The sequence below is a fragment of the Stegastes partitus genome, unplaced genomic scaffold (genome assembly GCF_000690725.1).
Source record: "Stegastes partitus isolate 25-593 unplaced genomic scaffold, Stegastes_partitus-1.0.2 Scaffold1067, whole genome shotgun sequence".
Taxonomy (NCBI): Eukaryota; Metazoa; Chordata; class Actinopteri; family Pomacentridae; genus Stegastes; species Stegastes partitus.
The window spans coordinates 207837-232353 of NW_007578798.1; the positions used below are offsets into that span (position 1 = coordinate 207837).

General features: G+C 41.6%; 2 protein-coding genes across 2 annotated transcripts in view; one reads left to right on the top strand and one right to left on the bottom strand.

The window, feature by feature from the left end:
* apc2 (APC regulator of WNT signaling pathway 2) overlaps nucleotides 1-24517 on the top strand; it is a 38603-nt gene that overhangs the window by 718 nt on the left and 13368 nt on the right. Inside the window, exons 2-7 of the mRNA XM_008295676.1 lie at nucleotides 12445-12606; nucleotides 15277-15367; nucleotides 16824-17181; nucleotides 17337-17445; nucleotides 18309-18422; nucleotides 18839-18913. Coding sequence (XP_008293898.1) covers nucleotides 12466-12606; nucleotides 15277-15367; nucleotides 16824-17181; nucleotides 17337-17445; nucleotides 18309-18422; nucleotides 18839-18913 — 888 coding nt within the window. The 5' untranslated portion in view covers nucleotides 12445-12465. The remainder of the gene's footprint in view (nucleotides 1-12444; nucleotides 12607-15276; nucleotides 15368-16823; nucleotides 17182-17336; nucleotides 17446-18308; nucleotides 18423-18838; nucleotides 18914-24517) is intronic.
* On the bottom strand, nucleotides 19468-22785 carry LOC103367595 (E3 ubiquitin/ISG15 ligase TRIM25-like). The gene is made up of 4 exons (XM_008295675.1): nucleotides 21401-22785; nucleotides 20949-21102; nucleotides 20810-20847; nucleotides 19468-20264 (listed from the first exon to the last, which is right to left on the bottom strand). Exons 1-4 carry the CDS (start codon nucleotides 22167-22169, stop codon nucleotides 19705-19707), a joined length of 1521 nt encoding a protein of 506 aa, XP_008293897.1. The 5' UTR covers nucleotides 22170-22785; the 3' UTR covers nucleotides 19468-19704.

Below are 24517 nucleotides of genomic sequence, written 5' to 3' on the forward strand. Positions count from 1 at the left end.
TGGCCCAGTCTGTGCTGGTTTCACTGGGTTCACTGGTTCATTATGCATTATTCAGTGCTGGTAAATATTCATGTATTCTGCTGGTCTTGTGGCACCTTTTATCCTCTGTTTTTGTTAACAATTTACCTGTTTATTGTCACACCTTCTACCCTCAACAAGATTACACTACGATATATGCTCCTTTTTATACTGTATTTAACTGGATTTTATGAAACATGCTTGATTTAATTTAATCTATATTTGATTTTACTGCCCACACTGTGCTATAATTATGAATGTTAGATACCAAACAACACAAGATAGAGGTGATGAAAATGTGTCTCACGTAGGTACATTTGCATTTATTTGAATGTACTAATCAACAGTGTCTCTTAAAAATAAATAAATGGAAAATTAATAATGGAAAATTCTACATGTTCCACAGTAAATAGAGCATCAGGCTGCTTTTATCAGATGTGCTCTCTGCTGGAAGCATCACAGAATCATATGAATGTGTGACGAGACGCTCTGCTTCTGTTTTCATTGCTGCTTTGTTGGATTGAAGAGATTATAGCGGATGTTTTAAACCCAATACATGATGATTTGTTCCTCAATTCATAATCAGTTCTGTCTTTATGAAGTGGTGGACAGAAAAAGACTGTATCAGGCTCAGTGTTGGTTTATTGCAGGTGTTGTAGAAGGTGAATGTCAAGGCTGCAGGGCTGTAGGTTTCTGCTGCGCTGTGGTGCGTTCAAGTGTTAAAGAAAAGAGGCTCTAAAACTAACAATCAGGCAGATTTCCCTGTAAATAGCTCCTGGACCAATAAGGAGCAGACAAGCAGGACGTCCCAGCTCCTCTGTTTCTCACAAAATTTCATTAACTGCAGAAGTAGTTTGTAAAATTTGAATGAATGTAAATGTGGAGGAAGCGGGTGGACGGGTTCCTAGAAGATCTGTGACAGATTTTTATTAACTTGCAGTTTCATATGCACAAACTGAAAGGAGAAATATCTTTAAAATGTGATTACTGGCTGCATATAATCATTAGTGTTACAGTTCTGTTGTTTTCAATCTACTTTAAAGGAGGAATCATGTGACATGGGTTGTTCACAGCTGATACTGACACAGATTATTAGTAATCAAGGAGATCAATGACTGATACATGGAGCTGTTATACACTTGAATAAAAATGAAATCTTTATCAAAATAACACAAATGCCATGAAATGTTGATTATGTTTTAAGTGTTTAATTTAAGGGGAACCTTTCAACACATTGATCTTTCAGTGCTGATTGGCTGATGCTCATCTAATGCTGAAGGTCGCTCCTGGAGACCACAGAGTGACTCCAGGTAGACAGAGGCGACTGCATCACAGCCAAAGTGGCACATTTTTAGATTAACTTGTGCGATCAGGAATTAGTTTAAAAATATAACAATGTCATAAAAGCGTCTAAATATTGGATCCAATAATCACCCAGGCTGATAGTCGGTCAACCCCCACTTTTATTTCTTTAATATTTTTTAACATTAAAGTGTGTTGTACAGAAAGTGTGCTGGTTGTAGAGCTTGAGTCAATTACTCGATAGATCGATAAATGGAATAATATTCAGCATGATTTCTGATGATCAGTTTATTGTTGCAGCCATTTCTGTGTTTCTCACTAAGTGGATTGGCTGCTTTTCTTTGTCTTATTTAAATGAATTTGTTTGAAGATGAAGACATTTATAAAGCCTCACAATTATTTGATTCATTGTTAATTAAAATAATTGTGAATTGTGGAGTCAGTAATGCAGTTTGACTAAGATTTGTTTACACTGATGGTCATTTTTTTTTACAGTATCAGCTGCATTTGGAGGTTTGTTTTACATTTCCAGAAATGAAATGACTTTGCTGGAGTTTTCTGGAAATATCTTGAATTTTGTAGCTAATTTTTAGGAAAACATGAGGAAAGTTTCTAAGAAATTTAAATACGATGCCTTCTAAATACAGCGTTTCTCGTCTTAGTTTTGTTGAATGCAGAGCGTTGATTATATCGAGAGTGAAACTGGACACTGACTGAAGTGATCAGAGACAGTCGGGCGGTTGTTGGGTTTCAGCCCCTCAGGGTTCGGTGCAGATGGTTTTCCTGGTGATCTGAAGCGTTGTTAATGCTGCTCACTGATGGAGGAGGGAGACTGTGATGGAGGCTGCAGCCTGAGATGAAGGGTGTGGCTGGCAGCAGCTCCTCTGCTGTCCACATCTCAGTGTCCTCGTGAGGATGGTTCGGAATCAGAGGACAGGCCTGAAACAGCTTCACAGTTTAAAGGCTGCAAGTGAGCCTTTAATGGAGCAGTGTGCTGCTTTAGCTGATTTAAGCAGGAAAGGATTACTGACCGGTCACAGCCCAAAGTCAGAGACACAAAATGGACACACCAAAATACCACAAAGAGACTCAAATTGACCACAAATAGACACAAAATGACAACAAAGAGACACAGAAAGGCCACAGAGATGCAAAATGATAACAAAGAGGCATGAAATTACTAAAGTCAGACTAAAAACAGCCACAAATGGATGCAGAAAGACCACAAAGACCCACAAAATGACCACAGAGACACAAAATGAACACAAAGAAAAGCAAACCAACTAAAAAGAAACACGTGGAAAACGTCATTACCGTGAATATTAGCTTGAAGTCTGGAACTATTTCGTATTAATTTCAATTTTTTTCTCTGCTGTTTGGTTTTAATCAGACTGCAGGTAAAACAAGAGAATAGTGTCGCAGCAGAAATTATGAGAAAGGTCATTGTGCAGAAAAGATGAAGTGTTTTTATTATACATCATTAAAAAGATAAATTTGAAAGTGTAACTACAAGAAAAATGTCAAACAAACACTGAGGAGACAGAGGGAGGCTGGTAGTGAAGGCAGACTGTTCAGGTTCAAGGCCGTCATGATGTAACTCCACTACGGCGGGTGGCATCATTCAGCCTCCAAGCTGCTTTGTGTCCACTTTGTAGCACTCAGTCAAGTGTTGCTTTAAAAAAGACGTATAAAAGGCATCAGGCTTATTCAGATGTTCAACTTTTACGTGGAGGATGCTGGAAAGCTTTTCTTCTGCTGACTCTTGATGATGTAACATCAGTGCAGGTGTCTCAGTAGAACAAAGCACCAGCATCTCCAGAGTCTGAGAAATCGTCCTTTTGTTCCCTCTAATTTGTACGAAACAAAAATACCCCCCACACCTATCTTGATTAAAATGTTGAAAGGAGTGTGTCGTCTTCATCGTGGCCTGGGAAAAAAATCGTCATTTCTCGATCAGAAATTTGACCTAAAAATAATCTCAGTAAAAACAAACAACAGGCTGTTAAACTGTTGTCTATCAGCCTGTTCTACACTAGATATTTGATGTCAGCTTGTGGTTACTTTAGAAACATTTCCTGTATTTTTGACCATCTGTGAATCCCAAATTGGTTTGTTTTCATCATGGCGAGCGAAGACGAGGGACTGAGTTACCCTGACAACCTCCATAGCAACAAATATTTGTTGGACCAGGGGGGCCCAAACTTTTGCATGCCACTACATAGTTTGAAAGTGTCATGTCAGGATTTCAAGTATTTTCTGTCGTATTTCCTAGACAAAGCAGAGAGTTATTTTTCTGACCTCGAGCTTGGATCAAATCAGGCGTTGGGTTGCTGTTCTCATGTCGTGGTGGTTCAGCTGCTCAGTCAGAGACTCTGAGCTTCAGGGACAGGAAGTCTGTCCTCTCTGGAAAAGTCTGGCGGGAGGCAGAGCGGATGTAACGTTACATAATGGAGAGTTTCAGGAACAAGAAGCAGCCGAATGAAACAAACAGTCGGGCGTCTGCTGTCAGAATGAGTTTGTTAAGCGTCGCCTCTGACCTTTGGCCTTCGCTCCGCTGGCTGTTTGTGGTGTTGACGGGATGATTCGGCTGTCGACCTTCAGAGAGAGATTATTTCTATGATTCACAAGGTGTTACATGTACATAATATCTTTGGATGTCTCGTTGTGTGCACTCAACAGTCCGAACACCAGGAGACCTTCTATTCACTGCTGGAAAAGACGACATTCACGTCTGGGAATTCATTTAAAAAAAATAACTTCAAAGTGATCAGTTCACAATAATTGCAGATAAATTTGCTTGCTCACCGCCTGATTGATGAACCGACTGTCTGTTGCAGCTGTGATCGGTCTTTCCTGGTTTGATTTTACTCAGATGCAGCTGTCTCAGTTCTCCAACAGTAACAGGAACATTTCAAGATGTGAACATCAGGACTACTTGTTAAAAATGAAGTAACAGCTGAAACACTCTCAGCTTGATTCTGCATTCAGATCTGGATGTTTGTCTTTGAGCTGCTTAGGTCACTTCTGTGTGACGCTGTTTGCATTCTGACTTTTGGGTTGTGTGTAAGTCCTCCCTGATCATCAGCTCTCCATATACAACTCCTGCCGTGTCCCGCTGCACATGTGATTGTTGTTGTCCAGAACCTGCAACATCCACACACATCTACCGGTTTCCACTACAAATTCAGCATCATGGTTAGAAATGTAAATAATCCATGTTTAGGTTCTACGATCGCCTATGTGTTGTAAAATTTCATAATTCTGTCATGCAGTCAGATCAATTTATGAAAATGATCATGAGTTCAGCTGATTAAACACCCAACAGATTATTAACTCATCCAAGTGTGTGTTCTTAAACACTGTTAGCTAATTAGCACACACTTCCCAGCATGCACTACATGAAGACAAAAACTCCCCAGAAAGAGGAGTCAGCTTGTCTCTGAAGCTCTGAGCTTCACTCACTCTCTTCTACGGAAGTTTGCTGCCTTGAATTGCTCACATACATGCTTTTAGTTTTACAGTGTGCACTCCTACAGTTGAGTAAATATAGCGTAATAATCATACATGAGTGTTGAAAACAAAACTACTGTTGCACTGACCTACTTGGATCCTGATGTAAATGCTGTTTTTACTGTAACCCGCTTCGTGTCTAAACGCGTCTCGGAACAAAGAGCGAGCGTCGATCACTCCCACCTCCTGCTTCACCCCCACATCCTCCCATCTTCCATCTCTCTTTCTCTCTCCTCTGGGACTGTCTGGTTACTGTGGCAACCACATCCTCCAGGCAGTAAAGTGAAGGAAGAGGAAGAGGAGGAGGAAAATGGCGTCCTCGCAGTTTGTCTTTATGGTTCAAACCTACCTCATACGTCTGCGCGTCACCAGATTGCATTATACAAGCAGCATGATTTAATGTGCCGCTGAAAGGAGTTGAGCACTTCCGCTGTAAAGGACGGTTACTGTTGTGCGAAAAGACTGAGCTGATCTGTGCTCTTATGTCATTTTGTCTCCTTGTGACAGTGTGACAGCTAAAGCAGCTCTAAATGTTGATGATGGACTTCTTTTGTAATCTTTGTTCATACGTTCATGTCAGTGTCGTTGCAGCGTGGGGTGATGCTTCTGTCCTGTCAGCAGATTCCAACGCATCTCCTCAGCTTTAGCTTTGTTCTTCTTTTTCTTGGTTCTTTTGGTGTCTTTTAAAGCTGCAACTAACAACTGTTCAGTTAATCATTTCTCAATTAGTAAATTAGTTGTTAGGTCTGTAAAATGTCAGTCAGTGTTTCCCACAGCCCGAGATTACAAACGTGTTGTTTCATCCCCAAAACAATATTCAGTTTATTGTCATAGAAAATAGAATAGAATGTTTTTATTGTCATCGTACACAAAGTACAACAAAATTAAAAGACAACTCCAGTGGTGCAAAATATAAGTATAAAAAAGAAAAATAAGAATATATAAATATATTTACAAAAGAAGCCAGTAGGAAGTGCAGTTAGGAATGAGCATGGTAACAGCCAAACGATAGAATAAATATATTACACCGTTGAGGTACGAACACTGTGGATATATGAGAAATATAAATAATATATAATAATGTATAATATATATACAATGTAATATGATATATAATAATTTTTTAATTGTACAGTAAAAGGAAAGAAACCAAAAAATATTCACATAAAAAATCTGAACTCCGACAACTTTCACAGTTTTTTCTTTAAAATGACTTAAACCGGTTAGTCAGTTATCAAAATAGTTGCTGATTAGTTTAATAGTTAACAACTAATGAATTATCTGTTGCCGCTCTAGTGTCCTCTGTTCGTCCTTTTTTCATAACTTTCTTTCTTCGTGTTTGTTTGTCCTTTTTATTTGTTTGTTTTTAGGGTCTCCATCCAAGATAATTGGGAATTTCTTCAAATTTAGCACAAATGTTTACTTGGACTCGATGAGGAACTGATTAGAATTTAGTGGCCAAGGTCAACGAGACCTCACTAAACACATTTTTGGTCATAATTCAAGAATTCATACTTAAATTATGACAAAATTTACCAAAGGAAATCTTGATGGACTGAAATCGTTCTTATTATTTATCCTACTGATTGGTTTGAAACCAATCAGCAGATAGATAAACTAAATGGGCCACAACGTACTCTAGCTGCCTTATTAACCTAAATGAATTCTAAATCAACATAAGAAGCTGGAATTTTCAACATAGTAAATCAATTGAACTTGGGTTGTTTATAATAAAATGATGAAGCGGGCCAGAGTGCACCTGTCCATATTTATATGATTTGTGACGATAGAACTAAATCAGCCGGTGATCTCAGCACAAGAACTATTGAGGGAACATAACCTGAGTCTGCTGCTTTTTGATAAGCTGCATGTTGGATTTGATTTCATATGCAAAAGGTAAACTCCACTGTGACGTTCTAATGTTCTGCAAAAGCACTTTCCCAGCCTTTATTCAACACCATAACTGTGACCATATTTCACGTTTGGTTAGATACTGATTTGGTGGCTCATCCACGTATTAAATTCTTTTAAAGTTGTCACTCCATATATAATGAGTCTGGACAGACATACATGTAAATGGCAGCTTCACTGGTTGATGGAGGCAAACAACCACGAGGAGCAAGTCTGAGTTCCTTCAGCAAACATGAACAAAAAGAACATGTAAAACAGCATCTGTGCAGTCTTTGATTGTTTTTTTCTCTTCTTGTTTTACTTTAACAAGGCTCCGCTCATTAAAACGAGTGCAGCCGCTGGTTGTGATGCCTTCATTCGGCTGATTTATTCTCACCCTAAACACAACAACAAAACATTTCTCAGTCTAACATGTAGTCAGAGGCGGTTCTGATGTATCGTTTTACACGTTTTCTCTCCTGTTTGAAGAAATCAAGGCTGCGTTCCCAATCACATGCTTACATGTTTATTTTAAGTACAGCTGTGCCCACAAAATATGTACTGATTAAAGCAGTGTGTATACAACAGGGAGGTGCTATTTCCTTATAATGTTGTGCCTTAAACTTTAACCGACGCACATGGCATCAGAATCGCCAGAAAAGCATGTGATGTTGTAGGACATCAGGATATTTACGGCCTAATGCATTTGACATTCTATGTATTGGGACACAGTAAACCTCTTTGTGGCTTACTGTATAGTCTGGCATTATGGATCTTGGAACTCACCCAAACCTCAGTCCTCCCCCCCCTCCTTCTATCACAGCTGATCCCCATCTGATTATTTACAATGAATGCACAAATACCTACTTAGAATAATATTATTGTCAATGGTTCATAGGGCAAATTAAAAGGTTAATATCACCTCAATAAATGAACTAATTGTAGGGATATAATTTGCACAATCAGCACAAACAATGGCTTCAACATCAATCATTTTCTTGTTGTCTTTATTTCTCTGTTCTCTGTTTTTTTGTGTGTCTTTTCTCCCTCTCACTCTCTCAATCGCTGACACAGGATCAGTATTTTTCCCTCCTGACCTGATTATCATCTTGTCAGAGGTATGAGTGCTGCTTCAGTCTCTGAGGTGCACTGAGCTGTTCGCTTCAGGCTGGGCTGCATGATCCCGTGTTGCTTATTGTGTGTGTGTGTGTTTATGTGTGTGTGTGTGTGTCAGCTGCAGTGATGTTTTAAGGATGTATTGTTTGTTCTGAAGCAGAAGCTGCATCTACCCTTGCATTGTTGTACATTTTTGTTTTAAAAAGTCATCTCCTCTCCTCCTCCCTTTCTTCTTGTTTCATCTCTCCACACTGTCGTCTCATATTGGGGTCACACGCGTCGGATCGGTCGTTTCCATAGCGACTGCACCGTTAACCGGCTCCGTTAACGCTTGTTAAATCGTTCGTTTCTCTCCTGAGCTGCACATTCTCCTTCTTCTTCTTCTTCTTATGCAGTGTGCTTTGCAGCGACTGCGGCAGTGTGTGTGTGTGTGTGTGTGTGAGATGACAAGAGAGGCAGAAAGAGCCATCACTTGATGTAAATGTGTCACCATGGCAATGAGGGGATGGGGGGGAGGATGTGGCACTGTTACCATGGTGACAGGGAACATCAATGTATCCGAGGTCTTTGATGAGAAACACCGACATTACAGACACACACCAGCTGAGGTCTGCAGTGTCGGGGGGACCTGCACACACACACATTTGGACCTCCATACTTGTGAGGACCCTCATTGGTGAAACACACATTATCTTATTTTATTTATTGTTATTATTTATTTATTTTTCAATGCAACGTGCAGAATAAAATGCTATTGAGTGGATTTATTTATATTTTAAGCTTTGATTTAGATTCTATGTGAATAATTGTTCAAGGATGATTGAAATGTGGAAAATTATTTCAGTTTTGACGATTTTGGTGACTTCTTTAAAAGACAAGCTGCCTGTAAAAGCTTCTTTTAAAACAGAATCTCGTTCCTGCANACCAAATATCTTGTATGTTGTTTACGTACTTGGCCATTAAAGCTGATTCTGATTCTGATAAAAACATCATGATTGTCAGGCAAGTTGTGGAGATATAAAGAGGTTTTATAGATTTTTTTTGTGGTGGAAATAAGAGATAATCATGTCCACAGGCAGTCTAAGTCACACTGATTATAAAATAGGGGTATCATGTCTGTGTGTTCAGATTTAGCAGAGTCTGATTTTTGACAGCTACTTAAGCTTTTAAAGTAACCTGCCTTCATGTTACAAATGTCTACCCTCCCAGTTAGAGAATCGTAGCCCAGTCTAAACTTTTAAAAGTCAAGATGTATCAGATCCAGGTTGTTTGTTCTCTGGAGGCCTGGTGATGAGCTTTGGTTCTGTTGCGTCGCTCCAGTTTTGTGTGTCAGTATGTCAGAGAGATTTGAGCTGACTCCTATCAGCTCGGATTTGGAGGGTCTTCACGGGAGAAACTGTGTTTTTGAGTCAGACAGTGTGTAAACTGGCAAGTGACGCGTATTGCTGCTCTTTTGTTGCGCAGCTTGCTTGGGAATGTTAGTTGGTAGCCTGGGAGTGCTGCTCTCTGCAGCAGCAGCAGCAGCTTCATAGCGCTTTTCTTCTTCTACTAACTACTTGCTTTGCTCTTGCTAGTTTCAAAGAAAACCACTTTGATATCTTCTGGCTGAACTTTTGGCCAGAAGCTAGCAAGTAACAATAACATTACAAACGTCTTCTCAAGCTATTTGTAGAGGAGAGGAGGAAGACTGGATGAGAAAAAAGTGATGGAGGAAGAAAGGTAATGATTGTGTACTGCAAAGTAGTTGATTTGTGATCTGTAGTTGCAAATCTAACCATTAAATTGGGTAAAATACAGTTGTTGTGCTGCTGATTTTATTTTTTTTAAGTAATAATTCCCCAAATAATCTCAATGCAAGTTGCACAACACCAGAATTGTTTTGCTTTTTCATTTCATTGACAGTAACATTGGATATTTTAGTGGTCTGTTCACTTTCAGGAGCATAACATATGTGGACTGTGCAGATTCCGGACGATGACAGTTTATTGTGTTCATCATCCTGCAGATCATATGTGTGTGTGTGTGTCTGTGTGTATTTATCGCGGTATTGATTGGCAGCCGGTCAGTCCAGGTTGGAGGTTGAATTGATTGTTTTCAGCTGATCGTCTGTTTCGTAACCACGCTTTGATTTTCTCCCTGGTTTAAAGCCACTGGTGTAATTTGAGCTTCTCATGTTTTACTATGTGAGTTGGAAGTGGTTGTTAATGTTTCTTGTTGTAAAGTTAATCAAAGAATCAAGAAGACACAAAACGACTTCAGAGAAATTCTTGTGCTGCTCCTGCTTTCAGGTTGGGGGTTCCGTTGTTTCATAATCCATCGTGTTTTGCATCAGACTGCGTGTTACTAATTGACTGTATTTATTAGTGAGCAGCTGAACAATGTTATTAAGTTGTTTACTTAAAAAAACTTTAAATGAGACTTTGGACGTGGCGTTGGCAGCCCCTATCAGCCAATGACGGAGCAGTACAGCGATCAGTCATCTGCAGTCTATCCTGTAACCTGAGACCAATAAAATCTGATCATGTTGCTCCATCCTCCTCTTACCCACAATCCCCTGGGAGGAAGATGAGGAGGAGGAGGGGGAGGTCAGCTCCTCATAATGAATGCAGCAGTGACATTTTGCTGCAGTGAATCTGCTGATCGGAGCGGAAATCTGACGACAGGGACAGAAAATCATCTGAACAAGAAGCAGTGCAGGACTGTTGTTTTATTTACAGCCTCAAACAAACGAGCAAGCAAGCAAACAAAACAAACAGCAGCATGGTTTTCTAGGCAGCTTCGTCTTTGCACTGAAGGTCACACACTCAGACAGTCACATGAACAGAATTAAAGAGCAGACAGAGCATGTGCAGCTCTGACCCCCAAAGCGATGACCTCACTCTGTCTCAGTGTGAAGTTTATGTGTTCATCACTTCATTTGCTGGGTTTTTTGTGTGTTTCTGTAAGTGAGTTGGTGCAAGAGACAGTTGTCTTTTGTGCTGTTGCTGCACAAACCCAGTCACTTAAAGCTGCTGTTGTATTCTCATGAAAAGGCTTAAAACGAGCACAAAAAGACTTAAAATGACACAAAATGACCACAAAAAGACAGAACAGAAACTCAGAACTAGCAAAAAGAGACACAAAACAAGCACAAAGTGACAAAACCAAACCAAAAGACACTCAAAACAACATAGGGAACACAAAGCAACATCAGTAAGAGGCATTGAGTTTAAGAAAAGATGCTTAAATATTAATATAATCCTATTATACAGTAAAGATATTCAGTTCACTAGAAGCAGCAGACTGACTGTGTTGACCTCTCTTTGCTCTCAGTTATTGATAAAATGTTGGAAACTTTTCTCTGATTTTGCTCCACGTTGACATAATTCATCATCGTCTCATTCATGCTGCCAGCTTCCTCTTCTACCACATCCCATAGTGTTCCCCTTTCATTTTCTGTGGGAGTATTTGCTGCAGATCAAAGGTGGTGCAGCATTACATCGATACGTAAAACATCCGCCGTACTTCACACATTGGAAAACATTTAGACCTCGTTGTTAAAAATGTTTCCTCGATATGTTGATGAAAAACTCGCCGCGTCATCTTTCCTTCAGGACATATTTTCTGCTGCACGGTTAATCAGCTGTGAAGGTTATTTTATGTGTGACTCAGTCGTGGAGGAAAGTAAGAGATGCAGCACAGTTTCATAACGTAACACATTCGTGTTAGAGTCAAATCTGACCCTACAGTTTGAACTCTCAGGCTGATGGTGTTTACAGCAGAACGTCCTACAGAAACAGACTAATGAGTGGAAAATCTGATGTTCAGACTGGTTCAGGATCAGCTGATTGGAGGCCAGAAACAGCCGCAGGAGAAACTTAGATAACATGTTATCTAACAGGAGCTTCATGTTCAGCAGGAGGAGAGTCAGAAACATTAAATCAAGCTGATGTAGGAGGCGAAGAGGATAGATGGTGGAGGTGAGGACGAAATGAAGGGAAGAGGAGGAGTCGAGGACAAGGAGAGGAGAGGGAGAAGATAAGGGTGAGGAGAAGTAGGAGGAAAAAGAGTTGAGGAAGAGAAGGAAGAGAGGTGCAAAGGATGAGAAGAGGAGAAACTGAGTAACTGGAATAGCTGGTGGAGGTGAAGGAGGAGAAGGGGAGGAGTACAGAACAAGGAAAGGAGTGGAGGAAGAGGAGAAATTTAGATCTGACAGGTGGACTGAGTTTCTACGATGAGTGGAAGAGATTGGAGGAGGACAAGAGGAAGATAAGAGCGCTAGAGGAGAGGAGGAGGACAGCAAGAGGGGAGAAGGAGGAGAGGAAGAGGAGGAGGAGATGAGGCAACCAGTGGTAAGAAAGGCGTGAAGCTTTATTGAATAGATGAGCTGAGTTTGAGCTGATGGAGACTCTGATGTCTGCAGGTCATCTGCATGGAGGTGGACTGTATCTAAGCGGGACTCTGTGATGGCTGAATTACCCTCCTGTTGCCCCGAGCAGTTGCCCTGCTGGGCCTCTGTTACCCCTCATTACCTCCCTGTACACTGACAGCTTGGTGTGGTCGAGTCACTCCTCAGTGTGCCGTCAGACTTTATTAAAGCTGCCGCCTCCTCTGTGCGTTTTCCTGCAGGGGGCGCTGCACTGTGTGAAGATGGCCAACGCCGTGGCTTCCTACGACCAGCTGGCCCACCAGGTGGAGGCGCTCCGGAAGGAGAACTCCCACCTGAGGAGGGAGCTGGAGGACAACTCCAACCACCTGTCCAAACTGGAGACGGAGACGTTCGGCATGAAGGTCAGCGTGGACCCCACAGTTCACATCTTTAATTAGTTTCTATTTTTATTTGGTTTATTTTCAGTTTAGTTAAATGAGTTAGCGTTTATGGTGGGTTTACTCGCCTTAGTTAAGTTTTAATTTATTTTTTATGTGTGTGTTTGTTGAAAAATGTAACCAAAAAGGAAAAAAAGGCTTAAAAATATAGAATCAAAACTTACTTGACTTACTCATCTCCATGTAAATGTGTGAACTTTATTGCTATTTAAATTTCCTGTAAAGTTTAAACTGTAGTAAAAATGTACGGCAGGTTAGAACTAACCACAAAACAACAACAACAGTACATATAAACCTTTCATTTTACATATTTGTAGCTTAAAGCTGCTAATAAGTCTGAGAGCTGCGTTTGTATGGTGCAGATCTTAGTTGGGCTTCATGAGCAGCTCGCTTCACATGGAAACAAACTGCAGATGCCTGATCTGGCTGAAAATCCCCCTGAATCATCCATCAAGTTTCTTAATGATGTGCTAAATATGAACTAACTAATGCATGTACTGTATATACAATGTGACCTTATCAAGCAGGCAGCATATGACTAAAAACTAAGATGACTGAGCACTTTGTGTGTCCGATGGATCCCCAGAGAGAAGAAATAATGCAGTGTTCGCTTTAGAGACATAAAGAAGAACAGGATGCTTTTGTGAGGTTGAAACAGGAATTATTAGCCTACCAGTTATTTCCTTGATTTATTGACACATCGTTTTTACAAATGAAAAAGTAAAAATGATGAAAAACGCCCGTCACGTGTTCCCTAAGTCCCCTGTTTCTGTGACCTTTGTTTCAAATCGTTTCCGAATTATGTCGTTAAGCTACGAATTCTCACAAGTCACAAATGAACTTTAAAGCCTACAGTCGCTTCAGAAGTGATGAACATTTTTAAATCATAAATCAAATCAGCTGTTTATGTAGCAGGATAATCAATAAATGCGCAGAGGGAGACGGGGAGTGAAAGCTGTAAATCAGGCCAAGACTTAAAGCCTGCTGGACATAAATCCCATCAGCTGCCGCCACATAAACACACATGAACGTGTACGCATGCACACACTGGCTCACGTGTCCAGATGCTGAGAGCAGCTGGATTATCAGGCTGAGCCCTGCTGGTTTTAGTGTCAGAATCAGGACAGAGAGAGAAACGAGACCGACAGCTGATTCACCTGCAGCAGGTGAGTCTGCAGCGGGACGGCGACACACGGAGGCTTAACGTCAGAGGATGTGAAGGAATAACTGCTTCTTATAGTTCTCTGCAACAAGGTGATGTTTTACCTGCTGTTTTATGGGATTATTATCTCTATGGTTATTTATGAGAACACGCGCGTGCAGTCGGAGAGCAAACAGCGGATAGAAAATGTAGCCAGACTAAGCTGTTTGATCGTTTGTCTATCTTTGCTTTGAATATGCAGTGTTTCTGTGTTCTGTCTGTCCCCGTGCTACGAACATAGAAGTACTGGACTCATTCGCGTATATTTATTTTCAATTTAGCTCATGTAAGCGTGCAGTTTAAAGGCAGTTTAATCCCCTAAACTCCAAGCAGTTTCTGGGTATTTAGCTCCTTTCTAATTTTTACTCACTGTTTGCTCATTTTTACTGCAATATGAAGTCCTGCACCTGTATGGAAACAGCACAACTATGGCTACAAGTAGAGAGAACTCACAAATGTACTCGGTGCAGCATGACACAGTTATAATGTCATAAATTAATGCACTTCAGCTGTAAAGTTGCTAAACTGTCTGTTGGTCACAACTGAGTCGCTGATGGCTTCATTGTTGGTCTGAGGAATGCAAAGTATTTAGTTTTTAACAGAATCTGATTCTGGCAAATTGGTTATTTTTAAGATAACCCACTGGTAGGTAGTGGTGTTGTAGGAAAACCACTAAGCCACAAATGTAAAACTTTGTGAATTCATAATTGAGCTAGGACTGCAGGTGGAGCGGTGGTTAGCATCGTTGCCTTGCAGCTAGAAGGTCGCCAGTTTCTGCCCCGGTGAGGACACCCGGGATCTTTCTGCATGGAGTTTGCATGTTCTCCCCGTGCAGCGTGGGTTCTCTCCGGGTTCTCCAGCTTCCTCCCACAGTCCAAAAACATGTTGACGATAATTGGTGATTCTAAATTGTCCGTAAGTGTGAATGTGAGTGTGCTTGGTTGTCTGTCTCTAAGTGTAGCCCTGTGATAGACTGGTGACCTGTCCAGGGTGTCCCCTGTCTTCACCCTGAGTCATCTGGGATAGACTCCAGCCCCCCATGACCATAGTGAGGATTAAGCGGTGTATAGATAATGGATGGATGGATAATTGAGCTATCTATCTTTAGCAGGAGTCTAGCTACTCATCAATCATAAACTGACTGAGCTGCTGCCTCTTTTAGTTGTGTGGGAAAAACAAACAGAAAATGTCATTCTGTCTTTACAGAAAACAACTAGAGGATGTTAAGGAACTAAATTAACATCATTTCTAGGGAGTTGCTCTCACCTGTTCACAGAGGGTGAAATTACTAGACAGACTGGAAAAGGTTTTTTTTTTTTTAAAGTCAGAAGTATAGCAGCGCTGCTTTTGCTGCTTGTTGCACCACCCGTGTGTTCTCCCACCCCGTGCTGCCCAAGAGGATTTACCTGTGTGCTTCGTCCTCTGTGATGCAGGAGGTGTTGAAGCAGCTGCAGAGCAAACTGGAGCAGGAGGCTGGAACTCTGGCGTCGTCCGGGAGGAGCGACGTGCTGCACCAACTTAAAGGTGTGAATCATTTCTTTGATCTGTTTTATCAGCATTGAATGAGTCCGTATTCTGCTTTCGGTGCTTGTTATGTAATTTTTTTTTGTGCATATAAAAGCTCTGCATACTTGAAAAGGTCACGCCTAAAGGAGTTTTTCTCTCCGACAGAAAACACTGACACTTAAAGTAAAGGCTTTTCTTCTATTAGTTGTCTTATGCATAACCCTTTTGATGGAGCGGCCCAGAGATTTTTAGGTTTTGCCTTCCATCTAAGGGAATCAGACTGTCACACCTTGATTACATCAGCAGACTATTTACCTGATTTTTTTTTTTTTTTTACTGATTCCTTCGCCTCTGCTAGGGACTCACCTTTAGTGAAATCCTTTTGTCTTCAGTATTACTAAATGTCCTCAGGAAGAGTAGAAAAATCTTTGCTTCAGGATCTCTGCACTGAAGCAGACGTGTCATAATTTAGCTGTTAGACAGGCCTTGATTATTTGTTTTATCTCTGTGAGTCAGAGAACCAAAATATTCCTCTAAATAGTTGTAAGATTCTCTCAAAGTCTGTCCCAGCTGAGTGGATATGGCTGATTCTGTTGGACTCTCAGAGATCAGAGCCTCCACTGGGAACAATCATCTCTTAATTGACTGAATCAGCTAACCTGATTGGCTGTAGCCTCGTTAGGATTCAATCAAATTAAACAGCCAGTTAATGCCAATTAGTTTGTCTGGATTAAATTCAGTTAACTCCAGCTAAGACTGAGAACAGCAGGAGTGTTAATGGCACAGTGCAGGTAGATAATAGAATTAACTAAATACAACGAAAGCAGTATTTTAGTTGTGTGAATAATTAAGCTAACTCAACGTGTAAACATTGGAGTTTTAGACAGAACTGAAACGTGGGGATAGATGAATGTGAGTGCATGGCTACTTGCTGATGGCTGTACCTAACTGTCAAAATCTGCTACACAGGACATACAGAACAGATTTAGTCGTTCATATTTTCAGTATTCACAACGCAGAAGGAAGCAGGATGACGCAAAGTAGACATTTCAAACACATAGGCAGTTCAAAGAGCTCTACACCAGCAAATAAGGACATGAAGAAAAAGAATCAATGATATGCAAGATGTGGTCATCGTCCGTGGTGAAATCACAAATGAACACCTGCAAGTGGTCAGAAAACCAGATCCTAGCGTTGATCACACAGAGTCCTGAGTCACAAGAGTCACTGTTTGCAACTGTTGCTTACGTATTGACATGCTGAGCTTCATTCAACAGCAACACAATCAGAACATTTTGATCACACCTCGTACCATACAGGAAATGAAAATAAAATACTAATGGACAAAGATAACAGTAGTAAAGTTGAGCAAGATGCTGTTTTACATCTGAAATCACATGCATGCTGTTACTGTTTGATCTCTGATATTGCAGATACTAAGAGTATTGATCTGATAATGCTCCTCCTTCCTCAGAGCTCCACATGGACCTCACCAACTACTACGAACTCAAACACCAACCTCACAACCTGAGGCTGCTGTCGGGCAGCCTCGGAGGGGCGGGGTCAGGTGTGGGCGGAGCTCCAGAGCTAGACGATCACCTGGCTCTGCCTCCGTCCTCCTGCACCTCCTCTTCCTCCTCGATGGCGGCGGTGAGCAGAGCCAGGAGTCCACTCAGAGCGGCGTCCCGTCAGAGCATGGCCTCTGCCGGGGAGGCTGCCGCCGTCATGCTGCCACATCACTTCCTGGATGGAGCCCCGCCCAAAACAGCCGTGATTAGCGGAGCAGATGGACGGCAGAGCGACCATCACCTGGAGGAGCTGTACAAGGAGAGGTGAGCTGATTCACCGAGGGAGGAAGTTCACATGGACCAGTTACTGAGCAGGACCAGGGGACAGTTGGTCTGTCAGAGCTGTACGACTGCTGTAGTTGATGCTAACAGGAAGTTAGCTTTCCAGGATCTGACCGGGTCTTTGTATCTGTCTGCAGGAACCTCCTGCTGGGGGAGATCGACCGCGAGGAGAGGGAGCGCTGCTGGTACTTCAGCCAACTGGAGGCGCTGTCACAGAGACTGGCCCAGCTGCCACGCATCGACATGGTGAGAACACACACACACACACACACACACACACACACACACACACAGATAGAGGCACACAATAACATGGACACACAGTGCAAGTAAACGTGTTAAATTCATGACATTTCTGACTTGATATTTTGTGTTTTATGGAAAAAAATCTTTTCTAATTTTATTCTACAGTTTGTTTTTTTGTTTTTTTAGTCATTAATCATTGTTGGGCAGAGAGGACAGAGAAAATATGTAGTTGATGACTGCTCAAGTGATGGCTTTGAACTGAAAACATTTTGAATGAGATAAATAATGAAATAGAGAAACAAAATATAAAATGGGAAAAAGAAAAAGCTAGATTGGCCCATGACTACAACTAACAATTATTCTCGTTCAAGGTAAATCTTATACAATTTTTTCAATATATTAACTAAATACCTAAACCTTAAAATCTTAGGAAATAGTGACATGTCGGATAATAATCACTTTTGTTTTATGCAGCCGCCCTCCCAGAATTCAGAAATGTTTAATAATTGACTTAAATTAACCAATTTCAATTTAAATAATTATTAAAAAATGTATAGACCTACAATGGTTTTCATCATTGGTTATTCTGCCATTTATTTATTGATTAACTGATTAAGCATTTTGTCTATAAAGTGACAGTAAATAGTGAAAACTATGTGTGACAAAAAAGCAGAAATTATTAAATTTACCATATATAATAACTAATCAATTATCTCAATTGTTCCAGCTTTGAAACTGTTAAAGATTGAATTTCAGCTCCAAACTACAAGTTAAAACAGTCATTTGTGTGTGTTCCCTCTGAGTGTCAGATTAAATGATGACGCCTCAGTCTGACCTCTGTGTGTTTGTGTTTGCTGCTGCAGTTTTCCCTGCAGATGGATCTGATCCGGCAGCAGCTGGAGTTCGAGGCTCAGCAGGTTCGATCTGTGATGGAGGAACGCTTCGGCACCAGCGACGAGATGGTCCAGAGGACGCAGGTGAGACGGAGGCCGCCGGCTGCTGATGCCTGGACGTTCAGATACATTTACAGAATCGCACACAGCAGCTCAATTGAGTTGCACATCATTTTAAGATATTAGGTTCTGCAAAAGTGAACATTTTGTTTTTTGAATAATTAAGAATGAAAGACTGTTTATCACCTGTTTTTGTGTAAAACCTTGTTGCTCCTGCCGTGCTTTTGTGAATGAATTACACAGGTTGGATAAACTGCAGCACTTAAAAAATCATTTGTCTTGTCTTTCATAGTAAGTGGGAATGAATATGTATTAGCATGATGTACTTCTCTTTCCAGTTTGAATTGTTGTTTCTGTGGATGAGACTTGACGCAGACAGCTGCTGGTGGAAACAGAGCACATCTGTCTGAACTGTGTTTGTGTCTGTGTGCGTGTTGCAGATGCGTGTTGCTCGTCTGGAGCAGCTGGAGAAAGAGCTGCAGGAGGCCCGAGGGAGCCAGGAGAGTCAGCTACAGGTCAGACATACAGCACACAGCAACACACCGAGCGAGACACAGATACAGCAGCAGACAGCACGCATTGTTTCATTACAGCAGGTTTATAAATGTTTCGCTGAGCATCAGGAGACAGAAACAGAATGAGAGTCTGCTGAGACCTGCTCAGTCTGAATGTGGATTTTCGAGACCTGAGCCATGAAACAGTGCCGACATATAGCGGCGACAGACACTTGGGGACCGGTGATTGTCTTAGTGAGACAGGCTTCATTGTCTAAAAACACCCACCTCAGCCGAAACAACACTCTCCCAGCAGCCTGCTCTGTAGCAGGAGGGACGTGACGTTGTGGTGCACATGCAGGCTGGTGCAGGCCAACCTCTCTGTTCACCTTCAGTGCCCCTCTTGGTTTTACTTGCTTTCTTTGTTCAATATGTATCAAGGTCAGACCATTCATTTTATCATTTATTTTTATTTATGTGTGTAAATTCTTTTAATTATGTTTTTTTTTTGCTGCGTGAATATTAAAATCCTTACCTCTAGTAAAGAGGCTAAAGTAGTTAAATCAAATGACACCTTTTTTTCTGCTTGTCTTTATTTGAAATAGGTCATTAAAAATTATAAATATTATTGATATCAACTGAAATGAAACATTTCATCTCGATTAGTTTTCCACCTGTGTGGTCCAGCCCCAGGATCCTCAGTTGTTACTGATGCAGATGACTGTAGAGGTCACTGAGACCTGGATACAGCGTTGTCATGGTGAGACTAGAGGGGCTGTGATTGGTCAGTTCTGGCCGCCCCCCCTGCTGTTTCACTGCAGCAGTCGTTCCCAGCCTAACTCCACCTGACACAGCGACACAGAGCCGTTGTATCCCCACACCCAGAACGCCGGGTACAGAGGCTCTGTGAAGGCGGAGGTGAAGGTGTGGAGGTGGACCATGGCGTCCTGAGAGACGCAGTAGAAGGACAGAGATCCTGCTGACCAGTTGAGGTAAACCCCGACTCTGCGGGTGAAGGGTTCAGGTGACGAGGACTTGAACCTCTTCCTGTTGTGACACGGCGTGTAGCTGCCCTCTGAGCACTCCAGACTCCAGGACTGCTCATTGTGTCCCAGCAAGCAGCTCGCCACATCTCCGTCTCTGGAAATGCTGTTGTAGGCGACTCCAACGTCAGCGCCGCCGCTCCACTCCACCTCCCAGTACACCGAGTCCAGCAGACCCTCCCTGCACAGCACCTGAGGGCAGTTCTCGAAGCGCTCCGGGTGGTCCGAGGATCGATGGCCCAACCAGAGACGAGACGCCCTCCTGTTGCATTCGGTCAGACGGAGCTCTGAGTTGGCAGTGTTGGGGTCAAGGGTCAGGTAGCAGGCAACTGGAGGCAAAACAAGAACCAAGAGCAGCTTTAATGAAAAATAAAAGACAAATTTATTCAGCAAAAATTTCAAACATTCTAATGTTTCCACTGTTTAATATAAAGATTTGTGTCATAGTGCCTCAACACTCACAGCAGCAATCCCTCTATGAACATGAACATCTCAAAATAACAACTTACATTTTACTGATTCTCATTTTTATTTTTAAACTGGCCTTTTATCAGCAGTCTGTGCAGTGTACCCACGAGCTAGCCATGAAAATACTGCGGGATTTTCCTGGAGATATCTTGTAATTTACAGCCTTTGTTGGAGGAAGCACTCACATCCTTTACTTAACTAAAAGTACCGACATCACAGTGTAAAAATGCTCTGTTCAAGTAATAGTATTAAAAATAGAAGTAGTCAATGCACAACAAGCCACCATTTTTCTGGGGCATTCAGCCACAAAACCTTGAACATGTCTGTGCTCCATGAAAGTTCTAATTATAAAAATGTTATTATGGGCGCAAACTGATTAAATAGAGAGAAACGCAGTAAAACTTACAGTTTTTCAGTGACCACAACTCTCCTTCTGGCTGATCCCTGCAACACCAACAAGAATGAAAATCATCACTACAATATCTTATTTTTAGCTGATTGCATTTGCTGCAGCAGAGCTCCTTCTGACTGCAAGTTCAACTCACCTCAGGTCGTCTCTCAGACTAAACAAAGCGATCCCAGAGGACAGAGGCTCCCAAGGAAGACTTTCTGAAGGTCCGTCTTCGTCTTCTGATGCCTCAGAGGAGTCTCCACTCCACTCTTCACTCTCACACCTCTGATCAGCTGCAGGCAAACTGGCTGTGAATGAATTAAACCAGTCACACAGAGAAGTGTAGGTTTGATGGCATGTTCAGTTGTTAAACAAAAACTTAGGTCTATTTTGAAATGATGCAGGTTTCAGAGGGGAAACAATAAAATGTGAGTTTGAATGTTATTTCCAGCACTGTAGGCATTAGATGTCCGTATGAACCCAGATTAGATGCAGAGAGAACGCTGAAGCTGATGATTTGATGTTCAGTGTGTAAAAACAAAGCTGAAGTTTAGAGTGTAACATGAAGCTGATTAGTTGTTTTACGTGTAAACTCCCAGGACGTACCTGTCTTTGATGCCATCTCCTCGCTCTCCATCGTCTCAGCTTTCTCCTCAGAAACTTTTTCATCCAGCTCTCCGTCCTCCAATTCATTCACGTTGTCTTTCATGTTCGTTTTCTCAGCATCAGCGGGCTCGTCTGAGAAATTTCCCCTAAAAGCATCGTCCGTTTGTTCTTCGCTGTTTTCTGAAGGCGTCTCTTTAGGTTCCTCTGCTCTTTGAGGCGTCTGTAAAAGGTTTCTGTCTTTCCTGAGCAGAGTCTTCAGGGGCTCGTCAGGGGCTTTTATCTTGAAGGAGTTGGTGAAGGAGTCTTCTTTGGCAGTGTCTCTTTCCTTTGAAAGGCCCATCCTGAAGACGCTGGAGAGGTCGTCTTTAAGTTGGTGGAGGTCCTCTCTGAGCAGAGTCAGAGTGTTGACGCTCTTCTCCGCTGACTGGCTCGTTGTTTTTGCATCTTTGTCCTTGAACACTTTAAGCACTTCCTCCTTAAACTGGGTGAGATCCTCTTTGATGAGAGTCAGCGGGCTGATCGTCCTCCTGTTTGTCTCACTGGTCTGAAGAAAGTCTTTCACCTGAACATCCTCTGGTTCTAGTTGAGCGTCTGAATGTATTTCAGCATCTTTCTGATCAGTTTCCTGTGAAGGCTCGTCAATGAGACTCATTTTGATGTGAGGAACCTGTTTTGTTGTTGTGATGTCTTGTTGTTTTATCACAGTGACCCCTGAGATTTCTCTCTGACCTGTTTTTATTGGATTAATGTTAAGACTGCACCTGCACATCACACATAAGGGAAATCACTGATGTGTAATGATTGTATAAATCATTACCAAACATGAAGAAGAGCTCAGAGGGTCTGTTTTCTCTGAACGTGGTGTGAAGTTTGATCAATAAGCTAAACTCACAGCATTTTTCTGCACCACGTGGTCTGTTTTAAACATATAGTAAAAAACAGTAATTAAATCTCAAACCCACAGTGTGTCACTCCAACTACAGCACCAAGCCAGTTCAGTCCTACTGAAGGTGTAAGTCTTCAAAAACCCCTCACACATATGTAGTTCTGTTTGTTAATAAGGTAAAAACAGAAGCTTTGTTGAGGACTATTTTCAGTATTTCTATTAAATGTGAATAGATAAAGACAAATCCCACCTTCCCACAATGTCGTACGCCAGGTATAAATAGCTGGTTCCCCTCATAACACACGGACAAACAATAACAACAAACCAAAGCCTAAACGCTGTGGAAGCTGAAGGCAGACTGCGTGTTCTGGTGTGTTGTTGAAGCTTCCAGTTCATGTTCAGGCTTGTTAAGAGTTCATCTGATTCCAGCGTCAGAGTGTCAGATACTCACAGCTGCTTCGGTTCCTTCATTCTTCACGTAAAAACCCAACAAACGACTGGAAACCGAACCATGAATCTGTCCGTCTGTCAGACATGGAAGCTGTAATCTCCATCTCCGCAGATTTCTGGTTCGACCAGTTAGTCTCCATATTTCAGTGTGACAGCAGAGCTGCTGATTGGCTGCTGTGTGCTGAACTTCTGCTTACTTTCTGCTTTGAGGAACACTAAAAGCCTCTACATGTCCAACACAGGGCTGGGTTCACCACCTGATGGGCCTCAGGGGCAAAAAGCAGCAATAGACCTCCACTGACTTCTATTATAACCAAGTACAGACTCAGAACAATTCATCCAAATATTATCAAAATTACAATATGGACAGTGTGCAGCATCTAAATTGCAGCAGCTGCAATGTTTTGAAAAAATAAAATATGTCACAGCATACCATGTGCTACAGAGATCTCTAAATTATATTTCCAGTCATAAAGGTTCATGGCTGTTTGGTACCAGTAACAGCAAAAACCATCATTTTTATGTTTAAGTAAAAAAGAAATCCAACAATTCAGATTTTAATATCTGTCAAAATAACCGCAGTGTAATTGTTTTGCATATCGTTCAGCCCCAGTCTAAAGCCGAAATGAGTCGTCAGAACACAGCCAAAAGTAAATTGGCTGCAATATCTGTAACTGATTAGTATTTTTCAAGCAAAAATGTTTAAAATGTTCTGGTAGCAGCTTCTTACATGTAAATATCTGTGAGTTTTCAGGGTGTTTATGACCGTGACACCAACATGTTTTGGTTTTTGATAAAGCAGTCATTAGATTGTGGAGTACCAGTGGACATTTTTTGCTCTTTCCTGACATGTTAGGAACTAAAAAATATATTGATATGAATAAAGGTATTGATTTAATGACTGGTTCTGGGTTACAGCGTCACAGTCGAATGTCTGTTAATCGCTGTAAACTTTAAGTAACCATGTAGACGACATCTCTTTTTCTACTCAGTGACATTTTTCAGTTTCACTCATCAGTTAATCAGACCTGGCAAAGTATTCAGTGTAAATCGATAAATTTGCCCACTGATCACTCGTGTCTAAAACAGCCATTTTAAACTGACTTGAAGAGCTCAGATCTGCTGCTCATCTGCCTCCATCTCTGCAGCTTCGGCTCGTTGCTGTGCAGAGAAACCAGTTTTTTTTTTTGCCCGTCTCAGAGCTGCGCTGTGATTGGCTGTTGCCAGGCTGCAGGGTTGGCACAGAGCGAGTGTGTCTGGGATAAAGAGAGCGGGTCGGTCCGTCTTTTCTCTGCTCCGCTTCCCTCTGAGAATAACAACGAGGCCGCAGAGACGGAGGCATGGCGGTCGGAGCAGCCGTTACCTTTAAAAGGGTCAGTTCACCTAAATTAAAACTAGACTCGCTCTCTTCCTCGCCTCTGACGGCTTATGGTCTGTCCTGGTTTCTGTGTCCAGGAGTTTATCTTGTGCTGCTCTCAGCTTCAAAACATGAATATTAGTAACATTAATATGTTTTATTTGTAGGGCATCTTTCTAAAATAGGATTCATTATTTGACAGAGTATAAAAACAGACAAAAAGTTTTTCCAACAATGTAAAGAATAAAACTTTCCAAAGAAATGGTGAAGGGTCACAGAGAGGTCATCAGGTGAACACATCTTTTAACCCTCTGAACACCAAGGCTCATTTTTCACAATATTAAGTCCTGCACCTCTATGGAAACAAAGCAACCACAGCTAGAAAGAGGCTTATTTTACAAAAAAAACAAAAAAAAAAACAGAA